A 15,868-nucleotide genomic window follows, 5' to 3' on the forward strand; every position below is an offset into this window, starting at 1 on the left:
AATCCAGTCTTCACCATGGCTTACAATAACCTTTATTAGATGCACATTGGCTACTTCTCTAAATTTATCTCCTACCATCTTCTCTGTCACTCCACTCCAGCAACTGGCTTGATGTCTCTCAAATTTACCCAAGTACATTCCAGATGTCAAGGCCTGTATGTCTGCTGTTCCTGTCATCTGGAGCACTGACCTTGGTACAGCTGCAACCATTGTTCACTCACTCCATCAAGATCCCTACTCAATTGGTAGGTTGTCTATTTGCTCTATTGTTTGTTTCCTTGGCTGTGTAGAAGCTTTTTAATTTAATCAGGGCCCATTTATTTTTGTTGTTGCTGTGATTGCCTTTGAGGTCATCTTCATAAATTCTTTGCCTAAGCTGATATCTATGAGTTTATCTGTTGGAGAATTATGATTGAGGAATTGAGACGTGGCTCATAAGATCATTATTATATTGTATTGCCCAATATTGCTATATTAAAGACGGAAACAGGAGCTTGCAAGGTTTTGCCCTGAAGGAATATGTGAATTCATTATTTCTCTTATCAGGGGCTGACCCCGCCTTGGGAGGACTCTCAAGGCTCTGGTAAGGATGTTTTCCAGGAGGCTTCCCAGTTATCTCATCTGTGGAGCCTTCTTGTTTTTGAAAGGCAAAACAGGTTAAATATCTGGCTCACAGGATGGGAACTGGAGACAATGAGTGGCCTTGCCCAGAGATGCATCCCTGTGGTTATGAACAATTTGTTTTGTAGAGATGGGCTTCCTGCTCTCTCCTGATTGTCTACCTTAAATCCACAATAACTAGATCAAAGAAATATAGAGTGACTATACCCCTTTTATTATTCCTCTGTTAATTGGTAACTATCTTAGAACTTAGAAGTTAGTCCTTGACTTTCTGTACCTGTTTGTTCACCTTAGATAGATTAGAAAATGTTAGAAGCCATTTAAAAGGACTTTTGACCCTAACCCACTACCTGTTACTATGTAATCCTGTTCCCATAGCAACTGAACTGAACTATCTGATATATAAATGTGCTACCCTGGCAACTGGTAATTGATTTCTGTGATTATAAAAGCCTATGTAAATCTAACTTCAGGGCTGAACCACTTATGGAGATATGGGCTAGACTCCTGAGTTACCCCCACTGTTATTCTGATCTTCTTATATAAAACTATAAAATATACCTTAGTCTCTGTGTATTCTTTTATTCTATTTCCTATCAATTTTCTTATCCTCTGTGGTGACTTCTATCTAAGGGACCTGGCTGTGTGGGGAGAAGTAGCCAATCTCCTTGCAGCCCTGCTCTCCCTGCATTTATCAAACCTCTTCTAGAATTCTTAGTTTCATGACTTAGATTTAAGTCTGTTATCCATTGTGAATTTTTGTGAGCAATGAGAAGTGTGGATCCTGTTTCAGTCTTTTACATGTGGCTATCGAATTTTCCCAATGCCATTTATTGAATTAGGGGTTCTTTTCCCCAATATGTTTTTATCTGCTTTGTCAAAGATCGAATGGCAATGAGAAGATGGTTTTATTTCTGTATTCTCTGTTCTGATACATAGGTCTATGTCTGTTTTTGTGTCAGTATTATGCTGTTTGGGTTACTATAGCCTGTAGTATAGCTTGAAGTCTGGTAAAGTGATGCCTTCTGATTTGTTCTTATGCTATACATCTGCTAAAGGGCTAATAACCAGAATCTACAAAGAACTCAAGCAAATCAACAAGAAAGTATCAAACAACCCCACTAAAAAGTGGGCAAAAGGCATGAGAACATAAGCTTTTCAAAAGAAGATAGACTAATGGCCAATAAACATAAAAAATGCTCAACATCTCTAGCCATCAGAGATGCAAATCAAAACCACAATGAGATATCACATAACTTCAGTGAAAATTGCTTTTATCAAAGTCCCAAAACAATAGATGTTGGCATGGATGTGGATAGAAAAGAACACTTATACATTGTTTGTGGTACTTCAAATTAGTACAACCTCTATGTAAAGTAGTATGGAGATACCTCAAAGAACTCTGAATATACCTACCATTTGATCCAGCAATCCCACTAATGGATATTTATCCAAGGGAAAAAAACATTCTATAATAAAGATACCTGCATTCAAATGTTTATAGCAGCACAATTCAATTTCAAAGATGTGGAAACAACCCAATTACCCATCAATACATGAGTGGATTAATAAAATGTGGCATATGTATACTATGGAGAACTACTCAGCCATAAAAAATGAACTAATACCCTTTCTAACAACCTGGATGGAATTGGAGACCATTCTTCTAAGCGAAGTATCACAAGAATGGAAAAATACTGCATGTACTCACTATTAAACTAGAACTAATTGATCACACTCATGTGTACATGTGGTAGTAAAACTCAGTGGAAACCAAGAAAGTGGGAGAGGGGAGGAAGGGACAGGATAAATAAATTCACACCTAATTGGGTATAATGCATGCTATCTTGGTAATGGGTGGTCTTATAACTTTGACTCAAATGGCACAAAAGCAATTCATGTAACCAAAATGTATCCTGTAATACTATGAAATTTAAAAATGAAAAAAAAAATAAAACTCAAATTCACCTTCTCAGAAAAGCCTATCATAGCCACCTATCTAAAACTGTGCTCCCTGTACTTTTTTATATTGTTTTTATAGCACTTCTTACAATGTTTTAATTGTGTATATTTATAACATATTTTGAAATATGTAAACACTAGAATGGCTAAATTGAGATAATTGTATGTGTTACCTCATATTTTTTGTGTATGGTGAGAACATTTAAAATCTATTTAAAAGTTTTAATTGTCATTAACTATAGTCACCATCTGATAAAATAGATCTCTTGATCTTATTCTAACTGAAATTTTGTATCCTTTCACCAACATCTCTCCAACTCACTCCCTCAGCCCCTGGTAACCTCCATTATACTCTCTACTTCTAAATTCACCTTTTTTCAATTTTACATGGAAGTGAGATCATGTATTTTCCTATGCCTGACTTATTTAACTTAATGTTCTCCTGGTTGATCCATGTTGGAGCAAATTACAGGATTTCCTTTTTTAATACTGATTAGTATTCCATTGTGCACATATACTACATTTTCTTTATCTGTGCATCCTTTAATGGACACCTAAATTGATTCCATATCTTTACTATTGTGAGTAATGCTGCAATGAACGTTGGAGTGCAGATATCTCTTTGAAATAACGATTTCATTTCCTTTGGAAATACACCCACTACTGGGAATTCTGGATCCTATGGTAGCTTTATATTTAATTTTTTGATAAGCCTTTATACTGTTTTTCATACTTGCTGTACTAATTTACAACCCCACCAACTATGTGTAGGTATCCTTTTGGTATAATAATTTATTTTCCTTTGGGTAGATAACAAGTAGTGGGTTGCTGGATCAAATGGTAGATCTATTTTTAGTTATTTCAGAAACCTCCATACTGTTTTTCATACAGATTTTACTAATTTACATATCTAGCAACAGTGTATAAGCATTCCCTTTTTTTTATTTGCATCCTCACTAACATGTTTTTTGTCTAATAGTCATTCTGACTGCTATAAGATGATCTCATTGTGCTTTTAATTTGCATTTCCCTGATTAGTGCTGTTGAGCATTTTTCATATGCTGCTTTACTATTTTTATGCCATCTTTTGCTTTTGAAAATGTCTATTCATGTCCTTTGAACACTCTAGTAATGGTGGTGTTGGAGTTCCTTGTAAATTCTAGATATCAGTCCCCTATTAGATGCATAATTTATAAATATTTTCTCCTGTTTTGCAGGTTGCCTGTTCACTCTGATCATTTATTTTACTATGTAGAAGCTTTTTAGTTTAAGGTCCATTCATCTATTTTTTGTTGTTGCTTGAGCTTTTGAAGCCTTAGTCATGAATTCTTTACCTAGACCGAAGTCCAGAAGAGTTTTCTCTACGTTTTCTTGTATTTTTATAGCTTCATGTCCTACATTTAAGTCCTTAAGACATCTTGAATTAGGCTTCTGTCTATGGTGAGAGATGGGGGCCCAGTTTTATTCTTCTGCATATCACAATCTAATTTTCCCAGCACCATTTATTGAAAAGGGTGTCCTTTTCCCAGTGTGTGCTATTGTAAACTTTGTCAATGATAAGTTGGATGTACATATATGGGTTTATTTCCCAGTTCTCTATTCCATTGATGTATGTGTCTATTTTTATACCAGTACCATGCTGTTTGAGTATTATAGCCTTGTCAAAGTCAGGTAATGTAATGCATCTAGCTTTCTCTTTGCTTAGGATTGCTTTGGCTATTTGGGCTCTTTTTTGCTTCCACATAAATTTTAGGATTGTTTATTTTCTGCCAAAAATAATGTTGGTATTTTAACAGGGATGAATTGAACCTGTAGATTGCTTTTGGCAATATGGTCATTTTAATGATATTCTTCTGATCTGTAAGCATGAAATGCTTTTCCATTTGTGTCATCTACAATTTCTTTCATCGGTGTTTTGCAGTTTTCCTTGAGCTTTTTCATCTCCTTAATTAAATGTACTTCTAAGTGTCGTCTTTGCAATTATTGTAAATGGGATTGCCTTCTTGGTTTGGTTTTCAACTAGATTGTAATTGGTGTATAAAATGCTACTGATTTTTTGTTTTTTAAATTCTGAAACTTAATTCATTTATCAAATCTAATATGTTTTTGGTGGAGTCTTTATTGTTTATAAGATCATATCATCAGGAAATAAGGATAATTTGGCTTCTTTTCCAGTTTGGATGTCTTTTAGTTCTTTCTCTTGCCTGATTGCTCTAGCTAGGACTTCCAGTGCTATGTTAAATAGAATGATGAGAGACCACTATGAACAATGATATGCTCACAAACTACAAAATCTAGAAGAAATGGATAAATTCCTGGAAATATACAATATCCCAAGGTTGAACCAGGAAGAAATAGAAAACCTGAACAGACAAATAAGTAGTGAAACTGAGCAATAATTAAAAATTTTCCCAGCAAAGAAAATCCCAAGACAAGATGGATTTACAGCTGGATTCTACCAAATATACAAAGAACTAATACCAATCTTCCTGAAACTGTTCAAAAAAGTCAAAGAAGGAATTCTCCCTGACTTAGTCTGAGACCAGTATCACCCCGATACCAAAACTAGACAAGGACACAACAAAAAACTATACTGATATCTCTGACAAACAGATTCCATTTGCTAGTATTATTTAGGATTTTTCTAACAGCACATCAAAAAGATAATATACCATGATCAAGTGGGTTTTACCCAAGGGATGCAAGTATGATTCAACATATGCAAATCAATAAATGGGATATATTAACAGTTAAGAATAAAAATATGAGCATCTCAACACAGAAAATACATTTTATAAAACTCATCATCCCTTTATAATACCCCTTAGTAGGCATAGAAGAAACATACCTCAAAATAATAAAGGCCACATAACCCATAGCCAATGCCCTACTGAATGGAAAAAAGTTGAAAATATTTCTAAGAACTAATATTTTGTTTTATATCATCTAACTTAATCTTCACTGCTTCCCTGCTTCATAGACAAAGAACTAACATAAGTAACTCATCCAAAAGAAACACTGAGAAGCAAATATTTAGGATAAAAGGAGTAACAGAAAAAATAAAATTAGTAAAATATTCTAGAATGTTTCTATGCCAAATAGCCTTTAAAAATTATCTGTGCTCAAGGACCTTCGCATCTACCCACACAACTCTCAGGATAGATCTTTTTGGTCCTATCCTCTCTCCTCTCCCATCAAGGCCCATTTTGCTTCAATTTTCTGCCTCTTTCGCATCCCAGGGGTCTTTTTACTGTCTTCCTCCCCATGGCATCACTACTCTCAGGGCCCTAGTAACAGGATAAATATTCCATCTCTTTTACTCCCCATACTCTAAGCCCTGCAGGACCTGACACACCAATACTACTCCCTGCCCCAGACCTGGTAAGTTTGTCTGTATATTTAACCCTGCAATAGGCACACTGCGAGAAAACCAAAGACCTGACTGCTAAGATAATTTTCTCAATGAGAAAATTAAATTACTTCAGATTAAAGGGATTTATAGATGAATCCACACTTTCTGACCACTGCTTTGTGCCATGTAGTGTAATTGGCTCTCCAGTCACAAATAGGGAAGCAGGTTTAAAGAGTGTATTTGACTGAGATCACAAAGTTGGTGAGTTGTAAAGTTGGGAGTTAAATCAGGCTGCCCTAGGTCTTCCATTGGTGAGTGCTGAATCTTGGGCAGGTAGCCTCCAGATGTTCATGAGTACCTCCAAGATAAAGAACTTTCTCCTTTCCTCATGAGACAGCCTTGTTCCTGGCCCTGGGGTTCCTAGTCTTACATATTTTATGTAGGACCTTTCTTATACCAAATACCAAAATAATCCAGAACAGAGTGGAGCGGCGAGAGGCATGAAGTAGAGTTGTTGCTCTGGAGAGTTATCTGGAGGAGGGAGGCTAGGAGTCTTTCCTTGCCTAATCTCAGGAGGCAGATGAATCAGAAGTAACACGAGTATAGGCAGAAAGAGGGTTCGTACATGAGAGTAGAAACCTGTAAGAATCTCTAGCCAGTCGTCTTCACCTTGGAAAGGGTTCTACAGCCATGCCCACACCCCCAGCCTAGACATCAATGAATCGTATGTAATTGGGAATCGCTCCTTTGAACATAGTGATGGAAACCCCTCTCCTGCCTTGCATCATTTCCCAGTGCTCTACAATCTTATCCTGTGTTTTTTTGTGTGTGTGTGAGATCTAACTCAAAGATGAGTGGACATCCATAAGTGAGGGCCCAAAGGCCCTCACCTCTACCTTGATCACTCTCTTGGAATCCACACACATTATGCTCAGCACATATTCTTCCAACTTCATTTCCCCATCTGTACAAATGGAGCAGAGACAGAGGAGCTATAGTCGTCATGCTGTGTAGGCCCCAGAGCAAGGATGGAGTAAATCCAGCAGTTCAGGGGCTGAGAAAACATTCAATTACTAAAAGGCTGAGGTGGAAGAAAACAAGGGAGGGAAAGAAAGTAGGGCCATCCCGTTCATCAACTGAATTTTCTCCACACCAGAGAAAGGGCACTGAAGCATGGACACCCCAAAAACAATGTCTTACATAAATGTATGTACCTACGTCTCAGTACAGCCTTGCCCATGCATTTTGCACAGCAACAGACACAATCACATGTCAGCCAAATACATAGTGTGCTGATTTATCAAGTGAAACAGTTTTATAAACACCATTTCACAAGGTCCCCCCACACTGACTTCTGTCCTTGACCCTTCAGCCACCACAAACACTGAATGAAATATTCTCTGGGGATGAGATCACAGAAAAAAAAGGAGATACATGGAGGAAAAGATGAGAAGACAGAAAGGGGACAAGATTTTTCTCAATAACAGAGTAACAGCTATAGTTGACACTGAGAAGGCAGTTCCTTCCTACAGATTATGTTAGGAGACCTTGCCCTTTTTCTTTCTGCCCTTCTCCCCAAAACAGTCTCCTGTGATCTTTGGATATGGGTAGCTGATGCTAGGGATTCTAAAGGAGTATTGCAGCTTACGGTTAGGGGTGCAAATAGGCCATTTCTAGAGGGTCCAGTTGGTTCCACTGTTTCAATTAGCAAGCAGAACACAGTCATATCCCATTGTACTAGAAGCTCTTTTGAGAAAGGACTTTTCTCTTCCTCTACTTTTTTCTTCTATGTCTATTTCTGGTTCTTGAGCTCATTGTTTGTTCATCTCTCTCCCTCTACTGTCCCCTTTCCTGCATTTTTGCTTTAATCTCTCTTCTCTCTCAAATTCTCAATTACTGGCTGGATAGTATACAAGGAAAAAATGAGAAGACATGTGCAGGTGAGGGAAGATAGTAGAGAAAGAGTGTGAGCATGGATGAAAGAGATGGGGAGATGTGTAGAAGCTCAGTATGTCATTTTGATCAAACGTGGGAATCCATATTTGCTTTTAGAGAATAATTCTATGTTCCCAATGATTAAAATACACTTCTCATTCCCTTTATTTCTTCATGTACCTTTGATTTTTGAGATAATGTACTTTGTACACAATCATTTCTCAATTTATCATATATTATGGCCAAATCAGTCTGACACCCACCACTGACCAGTTGTTTACACCAGCCTGATTACACCTGTTTCTACCAGCATCCAGGTAGGACACCTGAGGCAAGCACAGGATCCTTGTACTAAACATGAGCCAGGCAATCTTATGGTTGTAGCAACTTACCAGAGACTCAGCCCCTCATCTGTGTTTTGCTGTTCCTGGTCAGAACCTAGGTTACGAGCTTCATCCATGAGTTTATTATGGGCTCAATGGCTTGAAAAATCCATCTGGGATTTCCCTGCCTTTCTTTCAGTCCTGATCTTTCCCATCTTGAAAAGTAACCACATTTGTGTCTTCCATTGGATCTGCCTATTTATCATTAACATTACCTTTATATTGTCATATAGGCAGATGAATCGGAAGAAAATACTAGAGTATAGGCAAAGAGTCGAAAGCTGTAAGAGCCTCTAGCCACATACTTTCACCATGGAGAGAGTTTTACAGTGCCCACAACCTAGAAATCATTGGATCAGATGGAAGTGGGAAGGGTTCCTTTAAACCTTGGTGATGGTAACCTACCTCCTGCCTTGCATTATCTTCTCATCCTGGATGTTTTTCATGAAGTCTAACTCGAATATTTTCTGCTGCCATTCAGCACAACATAAATATGAATCCCAGCTGTTTCATTTCTTATGGCTTCTTAAGGTTCAGAGCAAGACAGTGAGGTCTTCTCTACTCACCCTACTTTGGCTTGGCCATGAAATTCACAAACCACAGTCAACAGAACCCAACCTCCTTCCTGCTCGTGGGAATTCCTGGCCTGGAGGCAGCCCACTTTTGGATTGCTTTTCCCTTCTGTTCCATGTATGTCCTGGCAGTACTTGGCAACATGGCAGTGCTCCTGGTGGTACGTTCAGAGCCTGCCCTGCATCAGCCCATGTACCTCTTCCTATGCATGTTGTCCACTATTGACCTGGTGCTCTGCACCTCCACTGTGCCCAAGCTCCTTGCACTTTTTTGGGCAAATGCTGCTGAGATTGCCATTGGGGCCTGTGCTGCCCAGATGTTCTTTATCCATGGCTTCTCGGCTGTGGAATCCGGTGTCCTGCTAGCAATGGCCTTTGACCGCTACTTAGCCATCTGCCAGCCACTGCATTATGGGTCATTGCTGCCCCCAGAGTCTGTGGGCAAGCTGGGAGCTGCAGCTGTGCTTCGTGGCTTGGGACTCATGACCCCACTCACCTGCTTACTGGCAAGACTGAGCTACTGCAGCCGAGTGGTGGCCCACTCCTACTGTGAGCACATGGCTGTGGTGAAGCTGGCTTGTGGGGACACCCAGCCAAACAACATCTATGGCATCACTGCTGCCACACTGGTGGTAGGCACAGACTCCATCTGTATCACTGTCTCTTATGCACTCATCCTCCGGGCTGTGTTAGGCCTCTCCTCCAAGGAGGCGAGAGCTAAGGCTTTTGGCACTTGTGGCTCCCACCTGGGTGTCATCCTTCTCTTCTACACACCAGGACTCTTCTCATTCTACACGCAGCGCTTTGGCCAGCATGTGCCCCGACACGTTCACATCCTCCTGGCTGACCTCTACCTGGTCGTGCCACCCATGCTCAACCCCATCATTTATGGCATGAAGACCAAGCAGATCAGGGATGGGGTCTTCCGACTGCTAAAGTGGGGCCCGGCTCAGTCATAAGTTTTCAATCCCACCTTGGAACTGTCTTCTCCTTAGTCATTGGTCAATGTTTAAAAAGACCAATGACTCCTAGCTTTAGAAGACAAGCCCACACTCAGTGGTATCCTGACTTTGATAAGGAGGCATAGCATAAGTCAGATGATGGAAGAATGATGAGGTATTTCCTACCTATGATGTAGATGCAGTTACAAAGTTCAGAGAGCCTCTGTCTAATGGGAACTATGGCTACCAAACTGATAATAGCCTCCCAGGGAATCCAGTTCTAACATTGTTTCTACCTTCCAAAAGACCTTAATAAAATAAGATAGGGCTGCATGTCTGACAAGCAGAAATAACCATCATCCACCAGCAGGTGTTCCTACTCTGATAGGAATACAGAGATACCTCGTGAGCTCTAAGTCTCACCGGGGAGAAATGCATACACACACTCATGCAGAGAATCAGAGAGGTGGAGACAGAGCACTCAGCAATTGGCCATAGGCACAATAATGAAAGAATAATCATGGGCAAAGGTCCAAGGCAGGAGAAGGACCAGGGCCCTTTTCTGGGGAAAAAATAGGGAATTCTGCCCTGTTCGACTTCCTGAGCAAGTTTATAAAAATGAAAGTTATGGCAGCCACTAGAAGGGCCCCGTAGGTTCCAAAGTTCTCAAGGGGTCTGGTTCTGACATCCTGCCCAGAATCTATAGGCAGAGGTGTCTCAATTGGTATTTAGTTCTTGGGTAAAGCATTTTAATAAGCTTAGAAAGAGCTTACACAGGAGAACAACTCTAGCAGGCTCAGGATGACGTAGGCCCCAGAATTTCACCAGTAGCAACATGAATTAGTTCAACACTCTGCAGTGCAGCAAGAGGACAGGCATTGTCTTACTGTAGTCTCATAACCATCTGAAGAGGAGCATATAATTCATTACCCACAATTTACAGATCCAGAGAAAGAAGATTAGGAAGGCAGTTACTTTTACAAGAAGGCAAATAAATGCCCAGCCAGAATTCAACTCAAATATTTCTACTTCCAAATTCTGTGCTTTTTACCAGGTGAGTTTCTAGAAATATAGGCCCTGGGATTAAGAATGTAATAGTCTGATCCAGAGGTGAGAGGATCATTGTTTTCCAATCATCACTAACATTGCTGAGAACATGCAATACACCAAACACTATTCTAGGTGTCGGAATGATGATTCAGGAAGATAAATCCTTGGTGACAGCTCTAATATGGGACTTCAGCAAAATTCTCCCATGTATTCTCAATGGCTTCTGTTTTTACTCAACCTGAAGCCATCCAAATAGTTCTTCCTTCACTCCAGGTCTCAGCACACCAGAGATCAGCAGTCTAGTAGTCTTAATTTGCACACAGACACCCCACATTGCCAATCAGAAGCCACAGACTGGCCAATAAATTCTCCCCAGGATCCTTAACTCGAGCTGTTTAGGAAGTTAAGAAAACTGGCTCAATTCTATTTAGGACTATATTAGCTATGGTTGAACTTATGTTCCCCAAGCCTTTTTATAATGAGGTATAATTTACATAAAATGCACATATTAAGTGTACAGTTTAATCTCTGACAAATATTTACAACAGTATAACCACCTCTCAATCAAGATACAAAGTATTTTCATAACTCCAGAAGGTTCCCTTGTGCTCCTTCTAAGTAATGCCCTTACTCTCCCATGGAGAAAACTACTATTTGATTTCTGATCACCTTTCATTAAATTAACTGTTCTCGAAGTTCCTATAAATCAAATTGTACAATATGTATTCTTTATTTCCAATTTATTTGATTTTACATAATGTTTTTGAGATTCATGCTGTTGTGGTGTTAATTTCCTTTCATTGCTAAGGAAGTTTCAATTGTATGAATATTCCAAAGTTTAACTATCTTTACATTTAGACACTTGGATTGTTTCCCACTTTTTGGCTATTATGAATAAAGCTGCTATGAATATTTTTTAACCTAGAAGTGGAATTACTAGGTCAGAGGGTAAGTATTTGCTAAACTTTAATAGAACCTTTTCCAAATACTTGTGATATTTTATAAACTCACTAGTGATATATAGCATTTCCCAGCTGTTCTACATCCTGGCCAATCCTTGATTTTTGTCATTCCTTTTTTCATTTTAGACATTCTAATGAGTACAAGTTAGTAATTCATTGTGGTTTTCATTTGCATTTTCTGATAACCAATGTCAACCAACTTCTCATGTGTTTACTATTCATGAATATGCCTTCTGTGAAATGTTTAGTAAAGTCTTTTGACCATTTTTAACGAGATTTTTGGTTTTGTTATTGATATATACTAGCTGTTCATATATTCTGCATACAAGGCATTTGCGAGATATTGAAAATATTTTGTCTAATTTTGTGGCTTGTCTTTTGATTTCCTTAATATTTGGTAAAAAGAAATTTTTAGTTATGACTTCCAAATAACCAATTTTATTCATGGTCAGTTCTTTTCATAGATTTAGCTTTTAATTTAGGTCTATGATCCAACACAAAAAACTGGGTATGATGTGAAGTACAGGTTAAGATTTTTTTTTTTTACATATAGATATCCAGTTTGTTTCAGCTTTATGTGTTAAAAAAAATTCTTTTCCATATAGAATTGCCTTGGCAACTTTGTCAAATCAGTCAACTGTTTATGTGAGTATATATTTCTGGATTTTTCTTTTTCATTAATTGTCTATGCATATGTCAATCCTACACTGTCTTAATACTAATGGCATTACAGTAAGTTTCAACATGAAGTAGTTAAGTCCCCCAACATTGTACTTTTAGCTATAGCTGTGGCCCTAGCTATTCTAGGTGGTGTTCCCATATATATTTTAGAATCAATGTGTTCATGTCCATAAAAATTACTAGAGTTTTGATTGTATGATATATATTGTACTGGCCAGGACCTCCAACACAGTGTTGAATTAGTAAGGCATCCTTGCTTTGCTTCTGATCTTTGTTTTTCTTTTTTTAAGCACCATTATTGAGATAATTCAAATGCTATACAATTCACTCATTTAAGGTGTATGGTTCAGTGGTTTTTAGTGTATCTACAGATGCATGCTACTATCACTATAGTCAATTTTAGAACATTTTCATCACATCTAAAATCCTATATCCTTTAGTTACTACCTTCATATCCTCCCATCCCCCATAATCCCTAAGCAACCACTAATCTTTCTTTCTCTATAGATTTTCCTATTCCAGACTTTCATATGAAAAACATATAATATGTGGTATTTTGTGACTGACTTCTTTCACTTAATGTTAACATATTCTAGGTTCATCCATGTTGTAGCATACATGAGTACGTTATTCCTTTATATTCTTTTATACTAATATTCCATTATATGTATATATCACATTTTGTTTATCCATTCATCAGCTGATGGATATTTGGGTTGTTTCCACCTTTTATTATGAATAATGTGACTGTTCCATTTGTGTAAAAGTTTGTGTTGACATGCATTCATTTCTCTTGAGTATGTACCTAGGTGTGGAATTACTGATCATATAACCTTTTATTTAACCACTTGAACTGCCAAAGCTTTTCTAGAGCAGCTGTGCCAATTTGCACTCCTACCAGCAGTGTATGAGGGTTCCAGTATGTCTTTCTATGCCTGCTGTGGTCTCTTATTTTTAACAGCTTTATTGAGGGATAATTGATATGCAAACAACTGCACACATTAATATTTAATGTATACCGTTTGAGTTTGGACGTATGCGTACATGTATGGCCTTGTTTTTGATTTTAGGAGGAAAGTATTCATTCTTTCATGAAGTATAATGTTAATTGTAGATTTCTCATAGATGCCTTTTACAGATTGAGAAAGTACATTTCTATTGAAAGTTGTTGAAAATTTTCATCCCGAATGCTGTTGAATTTGGTCAAATTATTTTTCTTCACATGGTTAGGTAATCGCCCAATTTTTCTCCTTTTATGCTGTTGATACACAGTGTACAATACTTATTTTTAAATGTTAAGCCACCTTGTATTCCTGGAATAAGCCCCACTTGATCATGATGCATTATTATATTCACATATTGCTGTATTCAGTTTGCTAATATTTTGATAAGGATAATTACGTCTATGTCAATGATAGATATTGCTCTCATAATTTTCTTTCTTGTAATTTCCTTTTTAGGCTTTTATATCAGGGTTTTGTTTGCCTCATAAACTGTATTGGAAAGTAATCCCTTATACTTTATTTTCTGAAAATGTTCAATGTAACATTTGTTTTATTAAGTATTTGATAGAATTCTGCAAGAAAGAAATCTGGATATGATGGGTTTGGTGGTTTTTATTTCACATTCAATTTTTAATGAATATAGAGCTATTCATATCTTCTATTTTATAATTTTTCCATTTCCTTTAAATATAACTGTCAAAATAATATACCAATATAGACATAAAATTGTTCATAATATCCCCTTTATTATCTTTTCATATCTGTAGGACTTTTACCTCTTTTATTTCTGCTATTGGTTATTTGTGTGTGCTGTGTTCCTTTCTGTTGTGCTGGTGCAGGAGGGAGGTGTATTCATTTAATTCATTTTTAGAACCAAATTGTAGCTTTTTACATTTTTTTCAACTGCTTGTATTTTTCTTGATTTTTGCTTTTATCTTTTTAAAATTCTTTCCTCTTTAATTTTCTCTTCTATTTCTAGCTTCTTAAGATGGAAACTTAGATCATTGGTCTAGAAACAATGAAGAGTGACAAAGTGGATCTTAAACAGGAAAATTATTGCAATACTTTGTGTTAGGTCATTGTGTGATTTCTAAGCAAAAATTGTTCTCTTCTGGCATGGGAAAGATGGTACTTCTGCAAGCCTGAAAAGTTGAAGAAAAAAATAGAAGGCCCAATAGTTTTAGGTTCATGCACTCAAGTGTCTCATTTCTAGCTCTTAGAGTCCCATACTTTCTCTATTATAGAATTTACTTTGACATAGATAACCTATTAAGACTTCACATTCAGTTGTCTTTGTATTTGTTACCCTTAAAATCATATCCTAGAATTTTAGAACCCTGGGAACAAAGAAATTATAGAATTTCTAGTATGAAATGACAAGTTCCATCTGATGACGCATCAAGAATTAGAAAATGAGAGCTGGGCATGGTGGTGCGCACCCTAGTCCCAGCAACTTGGGAGACTGAGGCAGGAGAATCGCTTGAACGCAGGAGTTTAAGATTACAATGAACTCTGACCAGGACACTGCACTCCAGCCTGGGTGACAAAGAAAGATCCTGTCTCTAAAAAGAACAGATATAGAAGAAATTTTAAAAATCAGAAATTAGAAAATCATCATCATGGGCAACATTGTATTTTTAAAAAATTGGAAAATCAGTTATCTACAGCAACATGAAAGAGAGGCAATAGCAGTACCTGCCTCCTATGGTATGAGATGATTAAATGTTATTTCTATAAAGTACTTGGAAAATATAGACTGGTATTCAAATTAAGTCTAATCATATTGTGAACTTGTTTGTATCTGAGGTTGGGATATTGAGGAATTAGATGGCTCTCAAACCTGTACTTAAAGCTAGGAGATGTCCCTTAAGGTTCCTAGAGTTGGTGAATGATGACTGAGCTGATGAAGAATGATTAAACGAGGTACCTGGTCTAGGTCTGAGGAGGTTGTGTTGGCAGAGAACCAGGCACGGTGACTGTATCAGATGTTTGAAGTCCAGAGTACCTCTCATATTAATAAGTTATACATTATTACATTTTGTTGCATTTCTTGATGTTCTAGATATTTTGTCCCATTTAATCATCACACCTTTATGGGGCAAAGGCTGTTATCTCCATTTTAGAGATGGGGGAACTGAGCATAGAAATGAATTGCTCAAAGTTAGAGAAGTAGTTGGAAGCAGAGCTGGAATTTGAAAACTAAGCTACATTTCAGATGCCTGAAAACTACAGATATCTGCTTAACATAGTTTTTAAAACAAAAGCAAAACAAAAAATTGTAGCATTTCTTAACACCATATTAAAAGCAAGACAACTCCCTAAAAAAGTCACCACAGAGTGGTAAAATCCAGGAATAAAATCAACATTTTCCATTCTGTCCTTTTTCCCTTTCATGCTCCTTCCTA

At 37.5% G+C, this 15,868-nt stretch overlaps 1 protein-coding gene across 1 annotated transcript; it reads left to right on the forward strand.

Annotated features, from left to right (window-relative positions):
* The first annotated feature begins 8,836 nt into the window (after positions 1–8,836).
* LOC105871378 (olfactory receptor 52P1-like) lies at positions 8,837–9,784 on the forward strand. Its single transcript, XM_012764682.2, has one exon. It carries the CDS (start codon positions 8,837–8,839, stop codon positions 9,782–9,784), a length of 948 nt encoding a protein of 315 aa, XP_012620136.2.
* Positions 9,785–15,868: the final 6,084 nt, after the last annotated feature.

This window comes from Microcebus murinus, chromosome 4 (genome assembly GCF_040939455.1).
Source record: "Microcebus murinus isolate Inina chromosome 4, M.murinus_Inina_mat1.0, whole genome shotgun sequence".
Classification (NCBI taxonomy): domain Eukaryota; kingdom Metazoa; phylum Chordata; class Mammalia; order Primates; family Cheirogaleidae; genus Microcebus; species Microcebus murinus.

What these genes read in the sequence shown, in the direction of transcription:
- LOC105871378 (XM_012764682.2), top strand. Translation starts at nt 8,837, where the DNA reads ATGAAATTCACAAACCACAGTCAACAGAACCCAACCTCCTTCCTGCTC.